This window comes from Ciconia boyciana, chromosome 1 (assembly GCF_034638445.1).
Source record: "Ciconia boyciana chromosome 1, ASM3463844v1, whole genome shotgun sequence".
In the NCBI taxonomy this organism is placed as follows: domain Eukaryota; kingdom Metazoa; phylum Chordata; class Aves; order Ciconiiformes; family Ciconiidae; genus Ciconia; species Ciconia boyciana.
The window spans coordinates 204,373,006-204,385,699 of record NC_132934.1 but is presented as its reverse complement, the minus strand read 5'-3'; the positions used below and the strand labels follow the sequence as shown (position 1 = coordinate 204,385,699).

Genomic DNA, 12,694 nt, shown 5'->3' with positions numbered 1-12,694 from the left:
TCCCTCTCTTTTATTGCCAACTTGTCGCCAAGTTTATTGCCAACTTGTCGCCATATGGGAAGTGATGAAGTTCAGTAGCCTCAGTAATCAGAGTTTGGATTTTTCTGACTACACAATTACATTGAGCTTCAAAGATGAGGTTTTATTAAGTATAACAGGGCCAGAATTTAATTTTAGGGTCTGTTAGGGTTAATTTAGGGTCTGTTATTATGTGTGTTTCAATAGGAAATTCCATAATCTGCAATTATGCAGTAATTAGCTGCCTAAAACACTCTTCTAAGTTATGCCAATATTAATTAATCTGTAGTCAGAGACACAGCTCAGACTTTATTCTGGTCCATTATTTAATTTTAATTAATTCAGTGGTAGATTTCTATTTCAATATATTAAAGAATTCTAGGGTATCCCAGTGCTGGGGGTAATCTGATCTGCTCATTACTGGTAAAGGGTATGCAAGGTATCTAAATTCTGTCACATAAATAATTTATTTGTAATGGATCCCAACGTGGTCCCTTAAGCTTTCAAGCCCTTCTTTTCTAAACTTTTAAACGTTGGATGCTTTCATATCTTGCTGCTTTTATTTATTATTAGTGAACACATTTCATTTTTTTCTTTTTTAATAGGGTATTATTCATTATGGGCGAGACAAAAAAGAGATAGAGGTTTTACTGTTCCAAGAAGTCCTCAGTTACATTTCTAAAGTGGACAGAGTGCTAAGTTTTCCTGGAGGATCACTTCTTTTGGCAGGACGGAGTGGTGTAGGTCGTCGAACAGTTACCTCTTTAGTTAGTCATATGCACGGAGCTGTTTTGATTACTCCCAAAATTTCCAGAGACTATCAGCTGAAGCAGTTCAAAAATGATCTTAAATATGTAAGTCACTCAGTGTCTTCCATTTTGTCGTGTTGTAGGTGTGTATTAAAAAAAAAAAGAATATGGGAATTTTGAAGGACACAAAAGTGTTGTGTGAAGAGATATTTTAAGAAAAGCAAACTGTCAACAGTCTAAATGAAACAAGTAGATTTTTAGAAGTTCTCAGTGTTTAGATGTGCATACTGTTCTTTATAGTAATTATCTGAAACTCTACTTTTTTGAATACCAGAGCTGGTTTTATGTGTTGTGGACTTCATAAATTCTAAGTTTACGTGAATATTGGAAAGGTTTTTTCCATGTATATATTTTCATTTTTTTATATATTTTCATATTCTGTCTCTACTATGGTCTGCCAGTTAATAGGGTAGTAGCTGAATCAAGTACAATTTTTGTGATTGATGAAAGCGTATAGATTATCTAAAAACAAATGCGAACCTTGAATCAGGAGTTTCCCAGTACCTTCAGCAATGCTAAAGAAAATTCTAGAGCTAAGCCCACACAAAAGAGCGATACAACTCTATAATTGAATCACATCTGGAACATAAATATACTCTATGAAAGAGTCTGTTTTAATTATTTTTTCATTACCAAGCTGTACATCTAGGTAGAATGTTCTTTATATTTGATATCTCATATAACCGAATCACCTAGTAATCTTTTGTAAATATATAACAGTTTAGGTGCTGTGGAGAAAATATGTATGTAATATATAATCAAGGAAAGCTTATCATTCTCTTATGAACAATACATACATTCCATATACTGAGATTTAAATGTCTTCCCTGCTTCTAGGTGATGGAGCTTGCGGGCATTGAAGGACAGCAGGTGGTATTGCTGCTTGAAGACTATCAGTTTGTTCATTCCACGTTCCTTGAGATGATCAACAGTTTACTATCTTCAGGTGAGACAAGACCAAAAAGACTATGGTACTACCTTTACCACACAGTTAGTTCAATGAGGCAGAATTAGATTATGTTTTCTAACTTTATGTCCATAGCAGAAGTGTTAGTTAGCTTCTACGCTGTTTTGGCTAGAGTGCTTGTGCATGAGAAACTGACTTGAAGTTCACTTAGCTATCCTTTAACCTACCCTACAGTACGGGTGCTTTCAGTTCCTCAAAGTTGCACGTTAAGTAACTTATTTCAAAGGAGTTCTTTATAATAGTGTAACAACAAAATAATAATGTATTCTACTCTACAGCTTCCCTTTTCTAATAAAATTCAAAATTGAGAGGTGTCCCAATGTTTTACTAGATTGTATAGACTGAGTCCTTTACTTAAATGAACACCAGCAAAGTCCACTTTTCTGAAGGTAATGAGATGATAAATAATAATAACAAATAACAAAAGTTACTTTATTTTGTTATCTAGCTTTGTTCCTCGATTAGACAGATCATTGAAGGACTGAGTCTAACTTACTAAATGTTTTTTGGAACTGCAGTAGTTTAAGAGCTGATTGATAAGAGCACCAGATTTTCCTGTCTCTCAGGTGCAAATCGGAGTCTCCTTACAGTATTAGATTCTCGTCATCCAGTGTTAAACCTCTGAGGACCTAAATGTGTGAGGACCTAGATAACTGTTCTCTTTCTGTTTTCTTGGTGTATGACAAAGTCTGGTTTGATTTGGTTTGTATGCAGTATTGGATCACTGTCTTTGGGTATTTTTGCATGAGTTTTTGAAGAATATATCGGTAATATTAACAAAGTACTCTGTTTAAGTTAAATGGAATCACTATGATTTGGTTTGTTGTTTTCATGATATCATGAAAAGAATGATGAAGTACATGGGAAGATACTGATGTAAGTATGGAGGTGAATACTGCCATACTCAAATTCTCTGTAGAGAATTCAAGGGAAACCTTCAAAGGAATTTGAAGAATTATAGTGTATTTGATCTGACATTTTAAATTTATTCTTCAAATAGGAGAAGTTCCTGGGCTATATAAAATAGAAGAATTAGAACCATTGCTGTCTCCTCTGAAGGATCAAGCTTCACAAGATGGATTTACAGGACTAATTTTCAACTATTTCACATACCGTATGTGAACAGAATTATAAGTTATAATTTATTACAAGGTTACGAAAGTGGTGTAATAATGGAGAAATAATTTCTAACATGGTCCTTATTTTGTGAGCATTTTTAACTTTCAGTTAGTTATTAAAAACCAGGCAGGAATAATGGTTACATTGTGATATGTGAGGGCACAGAATCCTCAGCTTAAAATTAATTCTTCTATCTGAAATTTTGTATCCATGACTGTTCTACAAATCTGTTATGAAATCTGCTGTTGAAAGTAATTAGAAGGAAGAAAGCTTTTGTCCCCATCCTTTTCTGGTTTGGTTAGCTTATATATCTGGTAACAGAGTTTTCTTCTATTTGTCAGTTATACCTACAAATCACTTTGGATTTTGAGTAATCATAAGCAAGTTTACAGATAGGTTTCTTAATTATTTGTGTTTCTTCCTTAAACCAACAAGAAGATTAAATAATTTACAAATAAATAGAAGAGTGCGACTGAAAGAATACAGATATTGGCAGTCATACTCAAGGGCCCTGGAACTATTTCTAATTGGTTCTTTTGGTCTATATTAATTGGAATGGGACGTAGTGGTATCCATTTAAATACTGTCAGCTCTTCTAAATTTAAAAAACACACTGTAATATACGTAATGAGAATCCATGATATTAAATTTATTTATTTAAGTTCTGTTTATAAAAGTTCCTGCCCTAGTGTGATGTGGTGTAATAGTATCTTTTTTCAGAAATTACCTTGTGATAAGTATTTGAAGGACAGTAAATGATTTGTATTTGCAATAAATCTACCATCATGTAGTCAAATTATTATCTACTAAATATTTAATATGTTGCATTTTCTTAGGGATCCAGCAAAATTTGCATGTTGTCTTGATCATGGATTCTACCAATTTAAATTTCACAATAAACTGTGAAAGTAATCCAGCACTGTACAAGAAGTGTCAGGTTTTGTGGATGGAAACCTGGTCAGAAAACAGTATGAAAAAGGTAAGTTGCATTAATTAAAAACTGATTTGTTTAAACGAGTATGTCAAAAAAACCTGAGCTTTGGTGAATAAGATCAAAATATTTAAAGTTGTGAAGGAATAATTGTCACTATGCTTATTTAATCCATTTGTGCAGTCCTACAAAGACAGAAAATTGTGCAGTTAAGTAATATTAGTTAAGCAATATTAGTAACAGTAATTAGTAATAACAGATAAGTAATGTTAGCGTTGTTATTTTACCAGTAACATTATGTTTTGTTCTCTCTGTGGGCTGACTTGAACAAAATGCTGACTACTATGACTCTGATCAAACACAGCATTTAAGAACAAAGTACATCTAAACTGCAAGCAAAATGTTAATGTCAACTATGCTGATGATATCTGCTGTTCCTAGTATGCCTGAAAGCTAGTTTGAAAATAAATTTGCTATGTGTATATGAGCTGCTATAGCTCTAAGATTGCATTGTAAACCTTATATTATTCTTGAATCTTTGTTAAGTGTTTTGCTTGATGGAACGGAATCAGTGTGTTCTTTTTAGGATCAAAATCTGCTTATTTCAGGATGTTTGCAGTATAAGTTTGAGAAAGATATATATTACTTCTATATGTTCAGATTGCCAAATGCAATACCCTGATGGGGTAAGTCTGCCAAAACTTCACAGCCCCAGCTTGAACCAGTGGTGAAGCTGAGCATGTGTTCGCAGTAGGCACATACGCAAACACACATATACAGCGCATATATACATGTGATTGGCCACACAGAACAACACAAACAGTAACCCTCAGCACAAACACGAACAGCACCGTTGGCATCATCCTGTTCCCCTCTCTTGAGTGATCGCAATGAAGGTCCATTAGTGGGAAATATGTACATGTGCAGAATGTGGATCCCCCTACTAGCTGGGCATAGACACACAACCCCTCCAGTAGTTGTCTCTGGATCTCCCAGTGTCCCCAGTTGCTGGCATCTGGATGTACAAGCTCCTGAGGCTGCAGACCCGCTCCAGCTGCTGGTACAGACTGCCTCACTATGCATGCATGCACGCACACACACAGACACGCACACACACACACACACACATACTCTGGATCCTTCCAGTAACTGGGCTTAGACATACAGTCCATCTGGTAGCTGGCCTTGGATCTAGGATCTCCCCATTGCGTCCTGAACAGGCACATACGCATACACGTACTCACACACACAGACACATGCAGCCAGGTCTCATTTGACTCCCAGTCTCCACAGTCTCTCAGGTATTTGGCCTGGACCTTTTAGTCCCTCTGGCAGCCAACTCCTGCGGGTGCCTCACCAACCCATAGTAAGTCTTGTGCAATCTGAAATGCTCTTCCACTGCATCCCATAACGTGTCCCAAGCCTCCTATGCAGTAACCCCCTCAGTCTATTCTGTGAGGTAATCTGGCCTCTCCCATTGACTCATCATGACTGGTTTCACACCTGGACCATAGAGCTGGTCACTCTCCTGAGAGAGCCATGGGAGCAGCTGGTGCAGAGTGTCCATTTCTGCTTGGGTTACTGGGGATCCTCCACCTGCCATTGCACCTCAGTTTCAATGGCAGGTTGTCCTGAAAGTTCTTTTTGGCAAAAATGTTTGGACCAGCTCTGTCCACAGTTAAAAAATATTTTTCAGAGTATTTTCATTTTCACTTCCGTAGGGATTTTTTTAAGAGGAGTCTTATCATTTAGTTGTATGCCAGAACCTTTGAATATACTTTGTTTACTTTTACCATTGTACTTAAGACTGTCTGATTTCTTGTTGAGTTGTATATCTTTTTACATCGTTGACATTTGTGTTATTGTAGGAGTCCTCTGAGAATTAGTTGCTTTTTCTTAGAGCCAGCAAAAGCTCCTCTGCTTGAGACAACAGGAAGTTATCAGTTACAGGGAAAGGCAGAATCGATCTTTTTAATGCTATAAATATTCTGTAAATATACTTATGCTCAATAAAGCTATGATATTCAGTCTTTTCAAATGAAAAACTAGATTAAAGGTTTGGGGTTTTTATTTTAACTCATATTTTCGTTGTTCATAATTTTCATAAAAAAAAAAAAAAATGTTCATTTTTTTAGATACCTGAAATGCTTCTGTGTGATTCAGATGAACAAGAAAAGACTGGAAAAGCACATAAGGAACTTCAGAAAAAGCATTCAGGTAATATTTAGGTGGACCTATTAGTTATTATTGCTTATTATTATGCCTGTGTTGGACATAGATAATAGCACAGGTACTTTGAGTACGTTTTTGCCAGCATATTCATAGACTTCAGTATTGCTCACATGGCAGGCATTTTGCAGAAGGGAACATTAGTCTGGAACATACATCCTGGCTCATCAAACCCAGTCTCTTCTGTCACAAGCAATCACTGCGTATATTCAGTTTTATAAAGTGATTAAGCTGCATCTTGTTTTGTTTTGTTCTGTGTCTTCCTTCTACGTGGATGTTCTTTCACAACCTCAAAATTTGATGTTTTGAGAGTTTTTCTGCTTTCCAGTCTATATGTTTTCATTATTCTTATCCTAGACCTGTTCATTTTACTTTAATAATTCTTTATCTCAAATAATTTTACTTTCTTGTAAGCAATGCCCCTTTTTCAGAATAATTTGTTTTTATAATAAAACTTCAAATTTAAGTATTTTAAAAATAGAGTGTCAAACATAATCTAGGAGACCAGTGCCAGCACTCATTTGCATGATACTAATTTTAGCCACTTTTTATAAAGCATTAGTCTAAGTAACACTTAGAAGTCATGGAGCAAACAGAGTATAAAATGGTAAGTGGTTTGCTTGGGGTTTCTTGTTTTGTATTGCTTTTTAATAGGCATTCCAGCTCATCAGAATGATGGCCAAACATAGGATTTGGTGTTCATGCTACCATCCATCTTTATCCTAGATCTTGCCTCTATGCCTGAGTACTTATTAAAGGCATTCATTTATACGTAGATAAGTTTTAGCAATTTTTTTCTTTTGTAGGGTAATACAATTTATTTTATAGTATCTTTGGGCTTCTTTTGAGAAACTATTCAACAAACTGAAGGACCTGGAATGTTCAGAATAACCTTTTAGTCTACCTGTCATCAGAGACAAGGGAGAAGACAAAAACACTTGGGCTTCCTTTCTAAAAAAGTCCATGTATTTTCAAATTCAATTTCTGTGGAAATAAAGTTTCTTTTATGATTAGCCCTCCATAATCTGCAATTAATTTTGCCTTCTTTTCCAAACATCAATGAAATATTTTACAGCTTTGAAACAATGTCAGTATATTTCTTTCTGAAGAATATGTATTTCAAATGTAATTACATGTTGTTTCCCTGAGAGTACTTTGAAAAAAGTATATTCTTTGTAATATTTTGAATGTCCTTAATTCATATATCAAAAATGATGTTCTGTTGTTCTTCCTTAGTTATTTTAATGTGAAATAAGAATGAGTATATTATTAACTCTGTAACAAATTATGTTGTACAGGTGATTCTGATTTTCTGAAGTCATTTCTGGCAATCCATGAATCATGTAAAATGCATGGAGCAACGCCTAGCAGGTATATGACATTCCTTCGTCTGTACAGTACCATCAATAGCAGTAAAAGAAGAGAGCTGATAAAAAGGCAGAACCACTTGCAGGTATGTATTTAAACATTTTTAACATACGGCTTTTTAAAATAGTCTCACATTTGGAAATGCCTTGTGTATTAATGGGCTGTAGCTGCTAATGTGGTTGTGTGGGGCGTCCTCTGTTGGCATATGCCCATGCTGTGGTTTCAGAAGAGGAATAGTATGAATCTTAATGCACATCTCTCTTCAAATGCCTCAAAGAGTGAAGAGCGGTTTCTTGTTTTCATTAATATTTTTCCTCAAGAATGTATCAGACTGGGTATGTTTTCTTGGAAGAGTAAAAAATACTTGAAAGCACTTTAAATTTTTTCACCCATATGTATTGGAATTGTGTTGCAAACAACCCATCATCTTTCAATCAGTTTAAGTGCTGCCTCTGCTTGTATAAATTTTCCCCATGTAGATGCATATTCCATCCCTTTCTTTATATCTCTACAGTGACTTCCTGCTTTGTGTGATTCTTGCATCCTTCTGGTTCAACAAGCTGTTATCTCTAACTCATAGTGCTCTTGGGTAGATTGGCCAATGTTCCCTTTGTTGTGATTTTCTCTAATTTTGTGTTTTGGAATTGATTTCGAATTCCATTTCCACACATCAAACCTTTACACAGTTCTAGACCAAATGCAGTTCATCTCACAGATGTCGCTTTACTCCTGTTCTGTATGCATCACATGCTTATTTATGAAACCCATTTGTTTTCCTTCCAATCATCCCCCCCCCCCCCGTATATTTCTGGAAAGATCTGTATGATCCTTTAGGACATGTAACTTTTGGCTTTACTCTTCTCCCTTCCCTTTCAGCTCCTTTTCCCAGTGACCCTTGTTGCTATTCTGAAACCACAATTGCAAAGCGTTATTTCTTCTTAAAGCATTTGTCAAAAACAAATTACTTCCTTGCCTTGTATTCTACACTGTTTTTATTCTGCCTGCCAATATTTTTCCATCACTGTAGTAAGCAATTTAAGAAGATTTAGGTTTGCAATGATAGATACTGCTTTTTTATTTATTTAGAAAGTAGCTGTGGTTTGTTTGTGACAAATACTCATTTACTTGTTAAATGCTCTGGTTAAATAAAACTAATCATTTACATGAAAATTAGAGATGTGTATCCTAAATCAAAACATCTTCCAGGTAATATTTTTTTTCAAATATATGTTGAAATAATTCTGTTATCTGATTACCCTGGATAAATAATTTAGAAAATGTGAATAAAGAAAATAGCTAATCTTAAGTATAATTGAGGCTTTGTTTTATGTCATTTCTGTTCTTTAGAGAATGTACAAATATGTAGAAATAGGATAACCTAGTTTCTTTCAATTTGTTTAATTTTTGTAGATTTGGGTTTAAAGGAGATATAATTATATGGAGTCAATATCAGTTAACTGAAATGCTATTGAATTAGTGAGAAAAAGATTATGTACTACTTGCTGTTCCATTAAAAGTTTGTTACTTTGAGCATTTCGTTTTCAGCTTTTTGATGTAGTAATAGGTCTTACAGCGACACATCTAGAAGTGTCAAATCTCATTTTTGAGTTAAATAATACTAAGGAAATGTAAATAATATCAAAATGTGGAACATAAATTAAAAAATTAAGAATATTTGTCTACATCACTCTTAGTTTGTGCATACTATTTATAACCAACCTTCATGTAAATCTCTTTAAAATTCATTGCTAAATAACTGCTTCCTATAAACTTTTATAGGCAGGTGTTTCAAAGCTGAATGAAGCTAAAGCCCTGGTAGATGAACTGAACAGAAAAGCTGGAGAACAAAGTATTTTACTCAAAATGAAGCAGGATGAGGCTGATGCTGCCCTTCAAGAAATTACAGTATCCATGCAGGTGTTGTATACGATCCCATCAAAAGTGAAAAAAAAGAGATGCTTTTCTGTTTTTCGTCTCCATAAGTGCCTGTGCTTTGTATTCTTTTCAAGGGTTACAAAACCTGATGCTTCTACAAGAATTTGCCTAAGGGAATGCATGAGCCCTGGCGCTTGAATAAATTTGCAACAGGACAAGAGGATTATATAATTTAAATCATATTTAAACTGATTGAGTATGAAGAGATCAGTGCAAGTTTTGCACCCGAGTAGTATTTACTGCTGTAGTTTAGTCTGAAAGTTTTCCTAGAACTTCATAAATCCAAACTGATCCATTTTATAATGTTTGTTACAGATAGGAACTTTCAACAAAATACTGACAAGTAGCACTATTTTAAGTAACAAATACCAGGAATTAAATTTGTGGACTATTAGAAAGTATGTATTTCATGAAGTCCAGTCCTCTGAACTTAACCTCAGAGAAGGTTAAATAATACCTCTGTGTTCATCACTCCTGGAATTTTTATTCTTCAGCTCAGAGGTAGACCTTCTGGTTTTTGAGGACGTAATTTTCTTTAGTAGTGTTTTCTCAGTTAAGTAAAATAATTGTGCAGAAAATAGATCTCTACATTGATACTTCCAGAAATAATAAATGTAGGATAAGCCATAATGAATCTGCTGTCACTGCACGGTTTGTTTTGTCACTGTTTTAATCTGATCGGTCTGAAGCAAACTTAAATAAAGTTTAAGTTTGATTCAATGACAATGACTCAATGACAAAGACATTCTCTGTATGCAGTAGAGTAGATGCCTGCTCTTTCAAACCATTTTGTTCACAGCGTGCATTACTTCCCATTTTTGTAAGTCTAATTCTGTTGGCAATTTTTAATACTTTTACCTTCTCTCTGCCTACTGTACATGAATTTGAATAGTGATGATTGGCTTGGCTGTTCACCGCTGGCCTCAAAGAATTTATTACGCCATTTTCCTTGATATCTGTTTTAAGTCTGTGTCTGCTGTTGTCCAGTAGAGTTACAGGTTGTATGGGTAGCACATATTACATTGTAGGAAAAAATCAAAGAATAGGCCAAAAGCAATGAAACGTGATGGGCGCACTGACATCAGAAAAATTGCAGTAAAATTCTGATTATTTAGATTAGCACAAAGTATAGGTGCCCTCTAACATTTTAATGTCACTTCAAATGTTCTAGTTTATGTAAGAGAGAGGGCTCTAATACATACAGACTCTTTTAATCTTCTTTCAGAGCAAGGCTTTTGACCTACAACAGAATTTTAAGGTTTTCTTATTCAGAGCTATCATTCAGTACATGTACATTTGCATGAAATGTCTAAGCTAGTTTTATGGAGTTAATGTTTTATGGATTTGAATGTAATCTTCAATGACATGCTGGTCTATAGTTTGGGTTAAGTGCTCAGAAAGATTATTATTAATCTCAATGTTTTCTCTGCTTATATACATCTGTTACCTTCTGCTACAAGTTCAACTGAGCTCAATGATTGCTGGTTATAATAATGTGTTATATACTGGAAAATATATCAAAAAGTAAACTCTGGCTTTGTTGTCTTTTATCTTTTAGGTGAACTGAGCCTAGAATATTAGTCTTATATTTTATGCATTTATCCTCAGTTATTTATTTTGTAAATGGTATTGGTAGTCACTGGGGTTTTTTTTGTTTTGGGTTTTTTTTTTGTTAACTTCAGGATATGTCAAGTCCTTTTTATCGTAGGTATCGAAGTACTTAGGAGTCCTGGAGATGGCTAATAACTACTGTCTGCTATATGGTAGGCACAGTACAAATCCAGGAAAAAAACAGATGTGAACCCAAATAGTTTACAATATACGTGTAGGACATAAGACAGGTATCCTTACAGACAGATGGGTGCAAATTTACAAGTAAATACTGTATTAGTATTTTTAGTCTAATAGGCTGTAGTTCCAACACAACTGCTGCTTTTATGAACATTATAGAAAAGGAGAATTTTAATGGTGTCAAGAAACAGAAATGTGAGCAGCTACAAAGACAATGGCAGGAAGATATTACTTTCAAATGTAGTAAGAACGTTACAGAGGCTGTCACTCTTATCCTTTTAGAGGAGGACTGACGTCTTTGTAAGGAATGGAAAATCAGAGGCAAGGAGAAAAAAGATCATAATGAGTCTCAAAAATAGAGGTACAGATCTTGTCTGTGGTAAAGAAAGGGAAGGACACACAGTAAAAGCAAAAGATGCTTATTCCATATAGTTTAGTTACATAAGTATAAGCTTAAGGCCAATGCTTATGTATTTTTTTGAATCAACCTGTCTAGTATCAAATATTCTCAGATATTTTATTGTAGTTGGTATTGTGCAAATTATATTATAGTCAAGACTAAGACATCTAAAGGAATAAAATCTGTGTAAATTTGAAAACTAACAGTATTCATTTTTTACAGAGTGCTAGTGAGCAAAAAACAGAAATGGAAAAAATAAAACACCGGATAGCAGAAGAGGCTGCAGAAATAGAAGAAAGAAAAAGAAAAATTGAAGATGAACTAAAAGAGGTCCAGGTAAGAGCTGATAAGGAAAAGTAATATTTTGCAGTCTGATTTTATTTTACTTACTCCAGTCCTGCCATGCAAAATGGTTCTGCAGAATTTATCCCTGCATTTCTTAATTTCCTCTAAATTATTTTGATATTAAAACTTTTATGCATTAGAAAACAGTATTCTATTTGCTAGATTTAGATTGTAATTTGGCATTTGTGTTCTATTCGATCTTAATTACAGGGAGAATTTTCAGGCCAAATCTTACCTCCAGTTGCTATTTCTATGCTGCCATGATGTACAGCTGGGTTCTGCAGATTTTATGGAATGTTTTTCAGTTGCTAATATCTTATATAGACCAACTACATTACTCTGCCCTGGGCAAGCTGGTAATATCACAGGGCTTCGTACTATCAGCTGAATGGTTTCATTATCTAGCAGTTTAATGAGAGATAATTTCCAGTTATTACTAAATCCTGAAAATTATATATCCTAATGGCACTTTAGCAAACTGCTTGCTCAAGAGACCTTAGAGCCGTTCAGTCATTGCTTTTAATCTCTATTTTTCATCCCATCCATTTAAAAATTATACTAAAGAATAAAGGAAAAGTACAACAACTTTTTTTTTTTCTTTTTAAATATCATAGGTGCCAAGGAGTCATATCCTTGTATTGAAAGTGACATAGAACTACAGGATTAGGGTAAATCCCTTTCTGTGGTCTTTGATAAATATGAAGGATGTGCAAGGTGTACACAGTCTTTAATGATAATCTTTAACTTTCTTCTGTTTTCTTATCATTTTGTTGCTTTGTTGA

At 34.5% G+C, this 12,694-nt stretch overlaps 1 protein-coding gene across 4 annotated transcripts in view; it reads left to right on the top strand.

The window, feature by feature from the left end:
* The window catches only part of DYNC2H1 (dynein cytoplasmic 2 heavy chain 1), a 183,277-nt gene that overhangs the window by 51,534 nt on the left and 119,049 nt on the right, over positions 1-12,694 (top strand). For all 4 annotated transcript variants that reach the window (XM_072850637.1, XM_072850636.1, XM_072850635.1 and 1 more), the window contains 8 exons: positions 624-872; positions 1,665-1,773; positions 2,795-2,908; positions 3,750-3,892; positions 5,980-6,061; positions 7,372-7,526; positions 9,221-9,358; positions 11,790-11,903. In XM_072850637.1, coding sequence (XP_072706738.1) covers positions 624-872; positions 1,665-1,773; positions 2,795-2,908; positions 3,750-3,892; positions 5,980-6,061; positions 7,372-7,526; positions 9,221-9,358; positions 11,790-11,903 — 1,104 coding nt within the window. The remainder of the gene's footprint in view (positions 1-623; positions 873-1,664; positions 1,774-2,794; positions 2,909-3,749; positions 3,893-5,979; positions 6,062-7,371; positions 7,527-9,220; positions 9,359-11,789; positions 11,904-12,694) is intronic.